At 50.8% G+C, this 17,786-nt stretch overlaps 1 protein-coding gene across 3 annotated transcripts in view; it reads left to right on the top strand.

The window, feature by feature from the left end:
• Positions 1–654: 654 nt before the first annotated feature.
• GYPC (glycophorin C (Gerbich blood group)) overlaps positions 655–17,786 on the top strand; it is a 41,688-nt gene continuing 24,556 nt past the window's right edge. The window contains exon 1 of one of the 3 annotated variants that reach the window (XM_026015707.2): positions 655–895. In XM_026015707.2, coding sequence (XP_025871492.1) covers positions 859–895 — 37 coding nt within the window. In that variant the 5' untranslated portion in view covers positions 655–858. The remainder of the gene's footprint in view (positions 896–17,786) is intronic. The other 2 variants (XM_072757522.1, XM_026015708.2) reach the window with 2 other exon arrangements.

Raw genomic sequence — 17,786 nt, 5'->3', positions numbered from 1 at the left:
TGCCCTTCTCTCCGGTGGGGAGAGGGGAGAGATAAAATGTCACATATAGCGTAACCTTCTTTCTGGCTGATGTAGGTAGACTTGATGTAACTAAGCAGGGTGCCAAGACCCGCATCAAGTTTCTAACCGCTTAAGCACATTGCAAACTCCACTGAGTGTGTCCGGAAGCCTCAGACAAAAGTCATCCAAATAAGTCACATGGCCTTTGTCCAGGCAATCCCTCTTCTAAGAGTCTCCTCCAGCATAAGCCCTGGAACTGGGACAGCGCCCTTGAGTCGGGACCAGCCTTGCAGGACTTCCCAGGCCACCAGCCCCCCTCCGCCTTGGAGGCCAAAGTGGCGGGGGAGCAGCAGCCAAGGTTCAAACGCGGCTCTGCCCCTGTTGGGTCCCCGCCTGGCAGGGCCTGGCAGGCCGTCCTGTCCCATCTGGGGGTCTCTCGGCCCGTGCACCGGGGAGCCCTGCAGCAACCTCTGTGAGCGCGGTAGCTGCAGAAGGGAGCACAAAAGTAGTGAGAAAACTGGGATCCTTGCGCAGGAAAGTTGGAACAGAGAAGAATTCAGACGTGGGCGTGTGTGTTTGAAAAAAAAAAAAAAAAGGAAAGAAAGAAGAGGGTGGAAACCCCATCAGCCAAGTCTGCAGGGAAAAGAAAAAAAGAAAGAAAGAAAGAGAGAAATGCAGCCTGCGCATCTGGGGCCGGGGCCCCTCCCCTCGGGCCGCGCCAGAGCAGCGCGACACAGGTGACCCCCCCCCCCCCCCCGGGACGCGGGGCAGAGGCCGAGGCCGGGCCCGCCCTCCCTCCCTCCTGCGCTGCGCTCGCTCCCTCCTCTCCGCTGCGCTCCGCCGCCCGCGCCCTCCGCGATGAGCGGCCTCAATGGCACGTCGCCGCCGCGCTTCGGTGAGTCCGCGGGGCCCCCGGGGGCGGGTCGGGGCGGGTCGGGGTCGCGCCCGGGGCCGGGAGGGGCCGCCCGCGCTCTGCGTCCCCGCGCGGTGCCCCGGCTGGGGGGACCCGGGGCGCGCCCGGAGCGAACTCCCCGGGAAGCTCCGCCGGCCCCGACTGCTCCGGCCGGACCGGGGCGCACGACCCTGCGGGGACTTGCAGCAGCAAGTGGTCGTGCGGCCTCACCAGCGGCACCTGAGCACGGCGGGCTGCGGCCAGGTGCGGGCTGGAGCCCTTGAGCCTGTGCAGGCAGGGCCGGCAGCGGGCCTGGGGGTGCGCAGCCAGCCGGGGTGCACAGCAGGGGCCCGCTTGGGGGTCAGGGGTGCCCCTTACCAGCCGGGCGCGTAGGGCAAGCTGGGCCCTCTCCTGCCCAGCTCCAGCAGCTTCATGATCCACAAAATGAGAGAAATGGGGTATTCCTCTGCGCTGTGAGAATTACGAGTCTGTAAGGGGCTCAGCACAGGCCTGGACACATGGCCAGGCCCCAAGAAGTGTCAGGCGTCCTTGTTCTCATGTGACACTGGGCTGGATCTGGAAGCTGAGGTGCTTTAGGGTTTGCACCGTACTTCTGTGAGCGTGTGGGAGCTCACACTAGGCGCTAGTGAACTTGTGTGTGTGTGTCCTGGTCCTGGCCGCGGTCGAGGGCAGAGCCACCGTAATCATTTCAGTACAGGCACTGAGGAAGTGAAGGTCCCACCGGCTGTCATTTAGGGGCTGGAGAGGACAGGCTTGCTCACCACCAGCCCTGCCCCTGCCCCTGCCCCTGACCCCCCTCTAGGATTCAAGTTTCAGACCTTGACCAACGGCCGCACTGCCCTTCTGGAGCTCCCAGGCTTGCAAGCCTCGCTCGCTCACATTCCAGATTACCCTTAGGACTTGATTTCCCACAGGCTCTCTGCTGTGAGAGAACCCTGGGGCCCTCTTTCTTGCTGCTAACTCAGGCAGGATGTGTCTATATCCGGTCTCGGTTTTCATGACTGCTTCTCAGAAGCAGCCGTTACAATGGAGAGGACCCTCTGCTCCTGCTTCACCAAGCCTGCCCTATCCCCCTGGCCTCAGCCAACTCCCATAAGCCCCAATGCCACAGGTACTGCAAATGAGTCATGTGCAGAAATCCACTGCCTTGCCCTCGGATGGAAGGGGTCAGTGCTCAGTAAGGAGATGGTCAGGTTTGTCAACTTTATATAGAATTCACTGCCTCTGGCAGAAGCCAAGAGGATTGCATTAAGTGCCAAATGAAATTCCATCTCAGCCATTGCTCAACCGCTCCAGATATCCAGGGCGGGAGGAATCACACGGCATTGGCATAGTCAGCAGCTGGACCTTTCCAAGGGTGCCCGTGGTTGGGCAATTATTTCTGGGGACTTGCAGCACGCTCTGGGAAACAGAGGGCTGTGGGATGAGAGGCACGCTGTGTTTACATGGAAGCACACCGGCCCATCTTCAATGAGAAGGAAGAGGCAGAGGGGGAGGTTGGCAAGCCGAATCGGTTTCCCTCTTTGGGTAGCAGATATGCCTACATCCAATGGCCTTCTGCGGCCCCAACCCAAACGCCTTTCAGAGACTGTGTGAGTGCAACGGGCCCTACAAGCCTAAGCCAAAAACAAATTTAAGCAATGAATCAAGAGTTAATAATCGGAAAGAGATACCATCCCAACTCCAGAGCACTTTATGGACTTAGGAGAATCTTTCTAGAAGTATCATAGCTACATGCAATTACTTTACAAAATGAAACTTATTTATGTGTTTTATTTCATCTGGCTTTTTTTCATAAGAAGATAAGATATGCTGAAGATTATAGTTTATCATCACATAGACTAACTCATTCTTCTCAGGGCTGGATGCATAGTATGAATTGTGTGAATATACGAATGAATTGGTTATTTGACCAATTCCTTCACCAGTGGACATTTAGATCGTGGAGTCTTTATTTGATTTTTTTTTTTAAAACGAGACACAGTGCTGCCATTACAGCCCTGTAAGTGGGGTTGATGCATTTACACGTATGTGTGTAAATATATGTGTTTGTATATGATTAGGATAAACCACACACACACACACACACACACACATACACACACACATTTAATTCTGGGACACAGAGTATGAACATTTAAAATAGTGGTCAGTACTAAAAAATTGCCCGCTTAGAGGTCATCTGGATTTCTAACATCCACCTAAGTATCCAATGAAACTCTTTTTCCCCCACATCATCATTCACACTGTGCAGTTTACATCTTAGCAAATCTGATAAGTAAAACATGTTGCCACTTCTGAATGTGCCTCTGTAATTATAAGTGACGTTGTGCATGGTTTTTGTCTGTTTATTTTTTAAATATTTTATTTATCTATTTGTTTGAGAGACAGAGTGTGTGTGTGCATAAGCAGGAAGAGGAATAAAGGGAGATGGACAAGTCGACTCGGTGTAGAGTACAGAGATCGATGCCGGGCTCGATCTCGGGACCTTAAGATCATGACCTGAGTTGAAATCAAGAGTCAGACACTTAACCCACAGAACCACTCAGGTGCCCCCATTTTTAAAAAATATTTTATTTATTTATCTATTTGAGAGAGAGAGAGACTGAGAGAGAGAGGAGATTGTGTATGTTTTCATACCTCCACAACATACTGCATTTCTTTTTCTGAGAAGTACTTGTTCATGGCATTTGCCCATTTCCAATGAGGTCCCCACCCCCCAGTGAAGAAGTTATGACACGTCCTCTCTCTTATAGTGACCTGGAGGCAGAGCACAGCCTGAGCCCCACAGTCAGAGCTAAGGAGTCACACCTGGGTCTGGTCCCACCTCCAACACTTCCAGGCTTTGAGGAGGTACACAATATGTCAGAGTCTCAGTTCTCTCATCTGCAAGTGGGAATCATAACAGCCACTTTCCACGAGCCACGTCATGAACACGAGACTAAGGGCTTTGGCATCATGCCCAGGAATAGTGGTATCTGTGGCTGTTGTTGTTAACGGAATTTATCAAAGCAAACCTGGCCTGCGGGTGCTGCTAATCTCGAGTCTCCCTTACAGATGGGTGCTGGTTTTGTTTTTGATAATATAACAAGAATATCAGGAACTACATGCTGAGCCCTTTAATAGGGCCTTGTGTGGGTCACCTCTCCACAGCCTTAACTGTTTTGCAGCAGAAACACTGGAGGCCCAGGTGATGGCTGACTGATGGCTTACCCCAGCGCTCCCAGGCATGGAGGGCACAGCCAGGCTGTGGACATAGGCTGTCAGACTCCCCAGCCAGCAGGAGTCAGCTGGGAGGCCCTGAGGTGCATGTGAGCAGGGCATTCCACCACCCAGCACCATGGGGGCTGTGCCTGGGAAACACAACTGTAGCTTTGCACACAGAGGAACTGCGTTTGGCACAAATGCTCAGAACCTACCAACCAACCCACGGTTCCTGAGCGGGGCCTGTGTTCCAACCTATCACCGCCCGCCGTTCTGTGGTTGAGCCTGCCAGGCCAGCTGCTGCCCTTCACCCTGCCTTCCACATCCTGCTAAGGCTGTCCCCTAGAGCATTCTCTTATGGCCTTTCCTGATGCCTGGACTGCTCAGTCTCTCCACCTTCACTCCAGTGCTCTCTGGGTACCCCTGCACACACATATACATGTACACACACGTTCACACCCACACACACACCCCCCCCCCACACACACACAGCCTGCCTGTTTCACTCCTGCTCATCCCATAAGGACGAGGTATTCCTCCCAAGCTCCCCGGCCCCTCCTCCCTGAATACTAGAAAACCACCCACCATGGCCCCAGGAACACTGCAGCCCCAACAAATTCCTGGATTTCTCCCTTTCCTGGAAATCCTGACCTCCCAAAGGACCCAACTGCCCTCTCCTTGGGATCTGGCACAGAGAGGTGAATGCTCCCAGGCCTGTGTCCATTCCACACACTGGAAGCACCTTTTAAACATACACTCAGTAGCTCATAATCCAAAACTGGGTATATACATGAAGGTCAGTGAAGTTAAAATGGACAGAAAGTCAAAATGAAACAAACTCTTAAGAACAGGGCTCCAGGCCCCAGCACTTACCACCTCACTCTGCCATTCCCGCCCTGTTTCTTATTTCATATTCTCCTCCAGCACCCCAACATCTTTGCCTGGGGTTTTCTTGAGCTCTCCATGTAATCTGAACTTCTGAGGAAGTGCTGGCTCCTGCCCTTGGTTATTAAGCATTTTCATTTTTGTACATTCTTCCGGAACAAATAATGTGCAAAATCTTAGCCAATGGCAGATGTTGACAAGAATGGGTTTCCTCTTGTGCCAGTAGGAGCCAAAGCCAAGACACTAGATTCCATCATAGTCTGGGTGGGCTCGGTCAGGCCTTTGCATGACTCCCCCGGATTAAAAAAACGTGTGGGGTTGTCACTACCCCATAGACAGCCCCTGTTGCCTGGGTGACAGCAGCAGAGCAGGACTCAAGGCCCACTTACCTGGCAGTGCCACATGCCCTTTCTCATGGCCTGACATCTTAATCCCTCTCTCATTAGTGACTCTGAGACTGACTGAATTGCTGGAGGCTCAGCGTGGTGAACTCTGAGAATTAGAAGCTCCAGGGAGACCCAGTCATGGGTCCTCAATACTGTGAGGTTTACCTTCTAGAGCTCTACCTGGTTCCCACAGTATAGAGCAGAGGAGAATCCCCTCAAGCTTCCATCAGAGGAAGGAAGGGAAAAGGATGCATCTTAAAAAAGACCAGAGCACCTGTCCTTAATGAGGCCTGCCTCAGCGCAAGCTACAGTTGACCCTTGAACAACGGGGGTGAACCGAGTGGATCCACTTATACATAGATTTTTTTTTTTATAAATACAGTACAGTGCCATAAATTAATTTTCTCTTACCAATGATTTTCTTAATAACATTTTCTTTGCTCTACCTTACTTAATTGTAAGGAGATAGTATATAATACATATAATACACAAAATACGTTAATGGACTGTTTGTGCTACCAATAAGGCTTCCGGTCCACAATAGGCTATTAGTTAAGTTCTGGGGAGAACCACAAGTTCTACATGGATTTTCAGCTGTTTGGGGGATCGGACCTCTAACCTCCTACTTTGTTCAAAGGTCAACCGTAGTCAACCAGACCCAAACCTGCTGGGGTATTATCAGAACCCATCTCACCTGAAGGAAGGGATCTACCCAACTCTAGCCCACTCTACCCATCCCATCCCACCTAAGGGATGAAAAAAGAACAGAAACTCATGAAGTTCACAGTCAAAAGGTACAGGCTCACCAGAGACAGAGACCTACTGTCACAGGGCTGCAGGATGCCTCCCCTTCCCCCATCCCACTGCCACGTCACTGCAGTACCTCTTACTTACTGCATCCTGTCTGGCTGTCAATAAAGCTACAAAGCACACTAAAAGCAAAAAATACAATTTGAAGAGTCAGAGCAAATATCAGAACCAGCCATGGCAGAGATGTTGGAATTACCAGACTGGAAATTGAAAACAACTACAATTAATAGCTCTTCATGACACTTTATTATATTCTCTCTTATTTCTGCTTTTCTAGCCAAGTCCTTCTGTAGTTAAAGCCACACCTTCTTTCTCTTATTGCCAAAACATTGTGGGCGGCATACTATGTGGGGCTCACTGGACACACCCCAGAACCATTCTGGGTCCCTAAGAGGGAAGCTGGCACTCCAGGGTGCTCATGGGAGCAGGCCCTGGGCAAGGCTACCAAGTCACCTTACTGCACCCCTCATACCCTGATGGAGGCCTTTTATCTCCACTTCAAATGTGATGCTCCCAACTAGCACATCACTTACGGAGAACACAGACATCCAGAGCCCCTTGCCCCCACTTCTACGTACAATGCACATTTTTAAGAGGTGTTCAGGTGTGCTTATGCCAACTGTCCCCATGCCCCAGCATTCCCACTTCTCCCCCTTGGAAAAATGTTCTCCTGGAATGCAGAAACTTCACATTTTAGTTCATCCTCCAGGACAGGGCTGGCTTTGTCCATGGGAATCATGCAGGGAAATGTCCCCCCTCCCCCCGCCCGCAACCTCGGAGGGCCCCACATGCATTCTGCTAATGCTCTGCAATCCCTGTCTTGAAATTCTTAATTTTTGTAAAGGAGCCCCTGTTTTCATTTTGCCCTGGGCCCCACAAATTCTATAGCTAGTCTTGATCCATTAAATGGGGATCATAATCATTTCTACCTCAGGGGTTTGTTCTGAGGATTAAATGTATTACCCTAGATAAAACTCCTAGTATAGTACTGGTACATGTTACTCTCTACCACTTACTAGTACCCGACTGTGTTCTAAGTGATTTTGCTGGCTCACGCTCGCCCTGTCCAGCTCCCTCCTTGTTCCTCAGTCTCTGTCTTTGTTTGTTGAACACACACCTGAGGACAAGATGGCACAGTCTGCCTAGGTCTGTAGAGCCAGGGCAAGGCCCTCTGCAACAGCTGTCAAGCTGCTCCCTTCTGAGCTGTGGGTGCCACCCCTGATATGTGGGCTCCTTCATGCTTTTATCAGAGGGGGGTACAGTGAGGGGGAGGGAAGCCCAGAGAACATATGTGGGCCATTGTGACCTCTCGCACCAGTTGTGGCTCCAGCAAACTTCTTACCCCCTGCAGTCAGTTTCCTTACATGGTACTTGGGGGGACCATCCATGATCCCCTACCCTCATCTGAACACCAGCCCCTGCTGAGCATGTGGGGTCCAGCTGGCTGAACCCAGGGAGAAGATAGGCTCTTTAAAAACACTGAATGAGTGAGTGAGTGAATGAATGAATGAATGAATGAGTGAGTGAGTGAAAGTGAAGGTCCCACCAATGCAGCCCATGTCTGATTTACACAGAGTGCTGTGGGCCCCCGTACTCACATCCTCGGCCTTCCCCCCACCCTGGCCTCAGAGCCCCTCTTGGGTCAGCCCACTGGCCTCTCCCCCTGCTGCCCTGCACTGCTTGTTCACTCTGACCTGTAGCACGTGGAACCCACTTCATGACTCACCCGCCACCTTTCAGTGCCTTCCCTCGCTGCTCATTTCTTTCTTTTCCTCAATCTGGCCATTCATCCAGGTCCACAGCCAGGACTCTGCCAAGGTGCTTCTTAAGGCCTGGGCTCTCCTCTCTCCTGGGAGGACTCCCTCCACCCCCTTTTCCAGCCTACACCCCACGCCTGAACTCCTACAGGGAACCCGGGCCTTGCTTCTCTGATTGGGCCCTGGGACTGACTTGTCATTTGAACTGCCCTCCATCAGCTTCTACCCAAATCACTCATTTTAGTGAATTAATTTCAGCTATGGCTGAAAATCCTGAGTAATCTTTTAATTTTTTTTTTAAATTTCACAATCTCTTTTTCCCTTTTGTACAAATTCTGTACATTATCCTGACCTACTCTCCTCTTATGGTGACTGTCTCCCTGACTCAGAGGATGGAGGTAGGCTTCACTTCCTGTAAGTTATCTCATTTCACCCTCTAGCTGCCCCACGGGAGGTATTTTTATCTCTGTTTTGCATATGATGATACTGAAACCCAAGAGGCAACCAACGTGACTTGCAGGGAGCCACAGCCGACCCCTCACACTCCCGCTCACCGATAGCGGGTTTTTCTAGGAAGGGATCAGCCAGGGCTAACATGTACAGTAGGCAAGTGCTTAAGATCCATCCTGCTTTTCAAGATGCACAAAAATGAGTGCTTCTTTTAAAATCAAAAGGAAAAAAGCAAACTTTTCATACTAAATATTACATTTGTCTTTAGACTGATGCTGCTATAAAATACAACTTTTAATATTTTGGCGGAGAGGGGATCCATAAGGTAAAGCACTCAAGACCCAAATGGGTCACCCTGCATCATCTCTGCCTGGCTCGGGACACCTGAGGCCAAGGGGCCGGGTACCCACTGGCTCCTGTGCTGCCATTCTCCCTACTAGATTCTGTCCTGCTCCTGGCACTCCGACCACTTTTGCCTCGGTGCCTACCTGGGTTCCTCACGCCCTCCCCTGGCAGTCCTGCCTAAGCCAGCAGGGCCCCTGGACTGCGCAGCTGCAGTGACTGCTTTGTGCCTGCCCTTTACCTCTGCTCTCGGGAGAATCTCTCAAAGGTAAATGCTTGAGGGGAGCCAGGACTCACTCTCTCCCTCCCCACCTCTCTCTCTCTCTCTCTTTCTCTTTTTCTCTTACTCTCTTGGCTTTTTAAGGTTGATCTTCACTTAAAGATTTTTTTAAAAAGTAAGTTTTCTTTACCCTGTTTCATTATTACAGAAACAGTTCATGTTCACTGTAGAATTATATATGTAAGACCAAGAAGAAAGGTGTAGGGAGATTCTCTCTAGAGCTGAGGTAACTTGGAGATATTCATGGGGCAGCCAGGTGGCAGCTGGAAGGCAGTGGGGAGAGAGATCTGAGCAGAGAGAGAGATGGAGTCAGGGCAGTAAGGGGCTGGTGGAAGGCCGAGTGGGGGCAAGAAGAGCCTGTGGGGCCGCACCAATCATTCCAGATGGTGTGGATCTTCACGGCACCTGTGGGGTGTGGTGGGTGGGTGGTGAAGAGCACTTGCTGAGTGCCCACTCTGTTCTACTGCATACCCAGCAAGGATATACATGGATATACCTTGCTTTATCCTGAAGAAGTTGCACAGATGTAGATTCCAGGTTAAAAAGATGGAAACTGAGGGTCAGGAGATTGTGTGCCTGGGTCCTCACTGTGTACACTGGCACTGTCCAGCCTTGAGTTAGGTGTATCTCCCTCCACCTCTGGGATGCAGGGAAGGGGTGGCCCAGGACCCCATGCCCTTGTACTTGGCTCTGTGCAGCCCCTGAGGCCACTCTCCTGCCTCAGAAGAAAAGGCCTTTCCTTATCCACCCGCCCCAGGCCACTTGTGGTGAGCTCTACCCTCCTCTGCAAGCCCACACCTGCTGGCCCAGCAGCTGCTAGTGAAATGCCCATAGTGGCACACAAGGGCCAGGTTGTGACTGTGGGAGCCCTGCCTGCCCAGGCCAACCCACACACAGGTCTCACTTTCCCCTGAGAAGCAATGGGCAGCTGCCTCTCAGGTTCACTGCAAGGGCACCGGGAGAGAATAAAGAACCCACCAATTCCTAGCCAATTCCTGGAATGCCTCCACCACAGAACCACCCCTGGGCTGGCAATCTTGTCCTTTGTTAAAATATTTCAAACCACAGGACTGTTACTGCGTTGTGTATTACAGTTTGCCAGGCATGTTCATTCTCTTCCCCATCGCCATGCAAGAGAGACTACTCCTCTCTCTCTCTCTTTGAAAGGAAATAAAGCTCAGAGAAGCTAAGCGACTAACAAGAATTCATACAGCCTAAATACATACACACATACAAAACCAAAAAGAATTCATACAGCCAGGGTAGTAGATGGAGTAAGACTGGGACACAGCTCTCTGATTGCTTTGGGAGTGCACTGTTTATTCCACAGAAACTCATTCCTCAGGTTCTTAAGTGGGGGACAGAATGGGGGTGATGCTGAGGAGCTGATGCTGGGACTGCAGGGCCACCAAAAGGAAGAAACTTTGACACTGGCCCTACATTCTCCTGTACCTCGACATACACGCATGTGCACACACACACATGCACATATACATGCACAGGTACACACAGCATGCACACACATAAGCCCCTTACCACTGCCTTGCAGTCCTCAGCAATAGACTCATGTCACAGCAAGGTTCAAGGCAAGGAGAAGCTCTCCTGGGTGCTACCTCGTTTGGCGTGAGGCAGGGCGAATAGGCATTTAGTCTATGGGTCCTACTGATCTCACAGAGATAGCTGGAAACAGATGTGGGAAGTGCTGCCCTCAGCATCTTTGGCTTCGGGTGTGCTTTTGAAACTTTCTTATGCCACCAGTTTTCAGACCCCGTTCCCATGTCTTTGCCTCAGTCTGGTATCTCTGCAGTACACCCGCATATCGGCAGTGCGTTCTGCTCCTCGAAGCCTCTTCTGTCTGTGATCTCATCTGAGGTCAGTGCAATGTTCAGGCCAGATCCCCTTAACCACCCCCTTCATGTGGCAGACAGGGCCACACAGGTCTAAAGAAGTCAACAAGTTTTGTTTTGGTTATTTGGGGTTTGGGCTCAGCATAGCCTCTCTCATGCCTCCCCTGCCCCTTGAGCCCATCCAGAGTCTATTAACAAAGACAACAATCTATTAATAAGTCCATTAATAAAGGCAGGCTTCCCTCTGGCAGGTTATCCATGCAGCACATATATGTTCCAGTGGTTAAATTCAGGACCGGTTTCCAGATTTGACCCCTGTAAACCCCCTCTTCATTCCCAGCCTATCCCCTCATCTGGCGTCTCTTTGTAAATTCCAAGTCTTCAGGGATCCCTTGGGAAGCAGGTGACACAAGCCATGCACCTTGAGCTTTCTATCCATTGCTGGTGAATCCAGTCCAGAGCACCACCTTCAGATCACCATAATTCAATCTGATGCACTTTGATTTTGATCCACCAAGCACCACCTGTGTGCAAAGGACCACACAGGAGATACAGGGGACACGGATCCTGTCTTCAAAAGATCTTTAGCCTAGTTGGGGAGCCAAACCCAAAAACATCAGAGGGCAAAGGAATTCAAAACACCCCTCAGGCCTCTGGTCACACCGGGCTCAGGTGCATGCAACTTTGTAAGTCCCCTCTGGAGTAAAGGTCATGTATCCCTGAAATTCTAAAAGAAGTAATTTTCACCTGGGGTCTCCACCCCAAACATACAAACACCACAAAGTGGTGTCACGGCTATAAATCTCCATTGCACTTTCTTTCCGCAGAAATGACATTTCCATAAAACAAATTCTTGGATGAAGTCTGGAAATATAAAACAGATGAAAGCCTATGTGATGTAGTCGAGTTCAGGATAAGATGCAGGTGACCACACTCTAAGGGCTCCTTGTGATGATGGTTCACTCTCAAGCTATTGCTGGACTCTGAGGGCTTCATGTAACCAGTCTGCAAACTCCCTACTGCCCAGTACCTGGTGCCTAAGCCAGAGTGGTTTATTGACATCCAGTCACTTGGTTGTCAGTGATGATACCTGAGAGCTTGGATCTCAGGGGACCTTTCCATCATAGATGTTCCCATTACATGAAGCCATAAAATATTCTCCCTGTGGCTGTTTGCCTATAGCCAGACGGTAACGTATGCCCAGCTGTCAGTCACTTTACCAATCAATTCCATGAGGACAGTTCTTATCAAACTTCAGAACCCTTATTCTCAGACTCCATGAAGAAACTCTGAAAAGTGGGAAAGGAAACTGGACAGAAGAGGCCATTATGAAAGCAATTCATGCACAAATTTTTATTAACTACCATATACGCTCCTGGTTCATCAGTAGAAACCACACATCCTATCATCTGTCCTGGGAATTAAGGAGGAGACAAATAAAGCATAAGACAAGATCCCTGCCCTCAAAGCATCGTTGGGCTTCTTGGAGCTGCAAGACACACATTTTTAACAACAACAAAAAAAGCAACCAATCCTCCTATGGAGAAACTTCTTATCACATGAATTCAGGTTGCAGATCAAATTGCCTATGTCTTGTGATTATTCACTGAAATAGCTAAATAGGTATCTGGATATCTAAAGAATAACTTAAAGTAATGCAGCTCCCCAAATGCAAATTATCACCTATTATTAGTTAATATCGGTAGGTAGTACTAAATTATGGTGAATTTCTACTTAACTAGAGATAATTTTGTATTGGATTAAGATTTTGTGCTTGAAAAAACAAGTTGCCAGCGATCAATGTTGATTGTTGAGAATGTCCCAACTATGGGGAATTACTTCAGTAAAGATAAATTGCAGAAGGTAAAAAGGAAAAATATCATGTAAATGTATGAGGCACCCTGCTAGGCCAGGGTATCTGGCCTGTCTGAAGAGCTGAACAAATATTTGCTGGTCATACTCAGCATTAGGCACCATCTGTCACTGTGGGGGGGGGGGGGGGTGCTGTAGGTAGCACTCAGATCTTCAGGACACAGGACATTGCTATGAGTGGCAGGGCTGTGATTTTAGCCCAAGGCGTCCGACCCCTGGGTTGTCTTTTAACCCCTGCGCACTACCAGTATTCCTATGTGCAGAAAATGGGGAGTTTCCTAGGAGAACAAAGTTTTCTTTCAGAGGAAGAAGGGAAGAAAGTTGGTTCAAGTGGACTGTTTAAGTACTTTTCCTTATATTAGGCTCTGGTGATTACCCCTAGGACATTTCCTATTTAAGAATCATGGACCTTCTGAAAAGACCTCTTGGAACATGCTATTTTTAAAGGACTCATTTGAGGGAAAGATGTTTGTCATTCACTGAGAAAACAATGCTGGAAAAAGTCAAAATTCATCTCAGAACGCAGGGCAGTTAGTGGGGAACTGAATCCACAGTTTTCCTTCAAAGTTCAGACACCCTGAGGCTGGGTTTCCCATTCAGGAGCACTTCTGGGCCATTTATTTCCTGCTGCTTTGGTCCCTGCCTGCCCATCTTCACTGTTCTGTCTTCCCTCTGTTTCTAGGGTGGTGCTTTTGGGATAAGTGAACTCTGAGGTTGCACTGCCTTGGAGGCACAATTATCTGAGTTCCTGGCCTTATCTTGCCTTCCTTGTCCAGGGGCTGTGGGAACAGAAGTCTGACTGGGCAGATAAAAGGCTGACCTCTCCCTGCCCTGCCTCCTGCCTCCAGGGTCCCTGATGGTTCTCCTTTGAGCTCCCGTGAGAGGGCTCTCCCCAGGGGGGAGGGAATGCAGGGCGGCATTCTCCTCTGTCTCAGTTTATGTTATCTCCTCCTGAGCCGACAAGCCCTCTCTCTGACTGCGCCAGAACACTGCCCACCCCTCCCCTGGCCTCCCTGCACCAAACCCTCACCGTGTAGCCAGCTGTGGCCGTTTATCCTGCTCTGGGAACCAATGCCCCAGGGACTCAGGAGTCCCTGGAACGTCCCTCTGTGACAAAGGCCTGGACAATCAGTGCAATTGGCCAGAGAAGGTGTGCCCAGAACCAAGTCAGAGAGGCCCAGTCCACTGTCCTCAGAGGCACAGAAGGCTTTGACCTGTGCAAGGTTTAACTCAAGAGACAGGACTGCACCCCATGCATGCAACCTTGCCAGCTACTGTTGGCTCCACCACTAAGCCATGAGGACCGCCTTGGGATAGTGATCTCACCCCCTTTGGCCCCTGTGTCCCTGATGCTTGTGTACTCCCCACCCACATCCACCCTGGATGTCCAGGATGCAGTGAGCCCCAGGTGCCACCAGATTCTGCCATCTGTAGAAAGTGGCCATGGCAGCAGACAGCGTGCCTGCATTCAAACAGCGAAGCATTGCACAGGTGAGAGTTCTGTCCTCCAGTGTGACAGACCTTGTTCAAGATGCAACGTGGCTACTCAGTGGCTCCCTCCCTGTGGGCACCTTAAATGAGAAGATGTAGATAAAGGTCCAGGCCTAGCATGGGGCAGATACTCAGTAAATATTAGCCTGAGCAGGAGGAGAGAGACTCAAGGATACGGAGACTTAAACCAGGAGCCCACAAACCAAGGCCCATGGCTCAAATCCAGCCTGCCACCTGTTTTTATAAGTAAAGTTTTATTGGAATGCAGCTGTACCCATCCGTTTATATAGCGTCCATACTGCTTTTTTTTGTAACAGAGACCATATAGCCAGGCCTCCAAGCCTAAACTGTTTACCATGGAGCACTTTATCAAAAAAGTTTGCCAGCTCTAGAATTAAACCAACAGGAGAATCTCTAATGGCTCAAATTCCAGGCCTTGAGCCCACCTGGACCCCATTGCCCCTCTCTCTGGGGTTATAACCACCCCACTGATGGATGAGAGGCCATGGAAGAAAGACCTGCAGTCAAGGTCAGGGACTAGACATCAGACATCAGCCCAGTGTGGGGGCCACACTGGGATCACACAAAGTGCCTTGGTCCCCATCACCTAATCTTCCAGTGCCCACACCACCACCACCAAGGAGAGAGGCCCCTCATAGTCTTCACTGTCTCTTGTCCTCCAATCACCCCTCTGTCAGGCACTCAGGACTCTGCTGCCGCCCTGCGGAGAATCTTCACCTCACCTTGACAGGGTGAGAGGGAAGGCAGGACATGAGACAGGCTCCCCCTGGTATCTACAGCTAAGGGGCCAGCCCAGCCAGCTCACCTCTTGAGTTCAGTACTTCTCACCCATAGCCGAGGCAAGGAAGAGGGATACCTCTCCACATGGCAAGTGTTGGGCCGGGTGCATTGCCCCAGACCTTACTGAAACCTCTTAATCCCTTGAGACATTGTCACCTCCCTTTTCAGATTAGAGCTGGATACTGAAAGGTGTGACCACATTTGACCAGTTATAAAATGGTGGATCCAAGTTCAGGCATCCTGAGTCTATATCCATGTTCTTTGCCTGCGCCACTCATACCATAGTAGACCAGGAATCACACTGCATAACCACATATTGAGGACCAACTGTGTATCAGGCCCTGTTGGAAGTTCTGAGGATATGACACTGAACAAAACAGCAGTAATTTAAAAAAAATATCAGTAATCACAGAAGGAAGCTTATATTCTATGAAGCTTAGACAGACAGTAGACACATGGGGATAATGCTCAGTAAATCAGATGGTGCTGAGGGTTAGAGAAAAAAATCAAGTCAAGAAAGGAGATAAGGAAGGCCAAGGGATGAGGGAGGCACCATTTTAAAGAGCATGGCCGGAGAAGTCTTCACTGGGAGAGATGATGTTTGAGAAAGACCCAAAGAAAGCCAGGGAGTCAAATGGGAATATCTGACAGGAGACAAAATAGGCAGAGAGCACTGCAAGTAGAAAGGCCCTGAGGTAGGAGGAGGCCTGGCCCGATCAAGGAACAGCCAAGAGGCAGTGTGACTGGGGGAGAAGGGTTGGAAATGGTAAGAAGGAGATGAAGCCAGACAGGTGAGATAGACAATGGGACTGTCTCTCAGCACCTGTTGTAGCAGCTGGAGTTTACCATCCCTCCTGAGTCTTGGGGCCTCCAGACCTCCTCATAATGCTCCTGACCCTGAGAGAGGAGCCCTTGAGCATCCCAGCTAATGCTCCAGGAAAAGACTAAGAGGGAAGCCCTGGGTGAGCCATGGCATGTGGAGAGAGCGAGTGGGAGGGGAGAAGACGGTAGGTGATGCTTCAGTTGAGTGCACAGATGTGTGCACACACAGAGGCCAGCTTCTGGAAGCCTCTCAGAAATTGCTAGTTGCATCTTCTGGGTCTGAAGGTTTTCTGAAGGGCTGTGTATGAGTGCAGGGCCCTGGAGCCCCAAGCATCTGCAGTTCACAGGGCACTCGGGCATTCAGTTGAAGCAACTCAGAGCAAAGGGATGTGGATCAGCCCGTCACCTGTGTCTCTGCATCCACGGAAGCCCTGAGGGTACCAACCCAACAGAGAGCACAGAGCAGCAACCTTGTCCCCTGAGGTGAAAGGTCTGGCCTAGAAGGAGGTGGAGAAGAGAACGGGGAAAGAGTGTGGACAAGGGTGGCTGTCCTGCTGCTCCGGGGTCCACGCTGCCACCTTGCTGGGCAAGGAGGACTTCGTACCATGTTCAGCCTTACCCAGGCTTTCATGGCAGAATGAAGGCACAGCCCAGAAACGCAGGCTCCTTCTCCTGGAAATCAGAGAACTGAAGAGACCGGCTCCGGTTCGAGCCCAGGCTCCCCGCTCGCCACTCCCAGCACCATGTGCAAGATAGCAATTAGCAGGACTGCCCCTGCCCGTGCAGGTGGCACTAGCAGCCAGGTTCCTAAGGATGGGAAGGATGTTGAGGGGCCATTTGCCTCTGCTCTGTATTTGCACACTTTGCTGTTTAGCCTGATAAAGCAAGTCCAGCCAGCAGTTCAGTTAAGTGACCAAAGCCACTTAAACCCCGACACAGGAGTTCATCCTGTGTGCCTTCTTCCCTCAGGTAATGTGATCCCAGCATGAGAATCCAGCTCCTAAGGAGGTGACTGACTTCTCTCCACCTGAGGAGCCTGTTGGAAGCCACCTGGGCAACTGTTTGTGCTTGGAATCACTGGCACCCAGTGAGGCTCTTCACATTCCCTATCTCACTCCGTCCTCTCGCAGCCTGGTACGGAGGAGTGTGGAGAGGGCGTTGGCATTTATCGAGCTCTCTCTATGCCACGGTGCCAGGGTGGGCTGTTCATGTGCCCAGCAGGAGGAACTGTGCTGTTAGCACATGCTTAGAAGAGGAGCCAGGGTCCTCATACAACTCAGGATCCTGAGTGTTCCTGGGAAAGATCTAGTCTGTGTCAAGGCACACAAGAGCACATGGTAGAGCCCGCAGTACGATTCATGTGTTACTCGATCCCACAACCTCTGCAACTTGCCAGGCTCATGCACAGGCCGGCAGCTTGCTCCTCTTTATGGCACCATGAGCTTTATGTGCTACGGTTCTAAGGAGACCAATGCTTTATGCATAAGCCCTGCCTGCTCCCCCGAACACACACACACACACACACACACACACACACACACACACACACGTCAGGAGACCTGAGATGCAGCACACACCCTCACTGAGCTCAGTCTCTGTAAGCTTCAGACCTAGTGGGCATGAGGGTCCCACCTCGCTCTTGCATAGGGGAGCCTGTGGTGCCTTGTCCTGCAGACTCAGGCAGGTGGCCCACTTGACTGTGTCTGAATGCAAGGACATTATGCTTCTTCTGGGGGCCCGTTTCCCTCCCCTTTATTCACGCTGAGGGGAATGGCACTTTCACCCAGGCCCGCCTCTGATAAGGCTGTAAGCGGTAAGAAAGCAGCGCTGAGCCTTTTATCAGACAGCTGCAGGGAGATCTGGTGCCTTGCCTGGTGGGCCTGGGGCTGATAAAGTGGGTCTGGGCCCAGCCACTCACCAGCTGCG

The sequence above is a fragment of the Vulpes vulpes genome, chromosome 5 (genome assembly GCF_048418805.1).
Source record: "Vulpes vulpes isolate BD-2025 chromosome 5, VulVul3, whole genome shotgun sequence".
Classification (NCBI taxonomy): Eukaryota; Metazoa; Chordata; class Mammalia; order Carnivora; family Canidae; genus Vulpes; species Vulpes vulpes.
The sequence above is the reverse complement of the archived record's forward strand: the minus strand, read 5'-3'. Positions and strand labels throughout refer to the sequence as shown.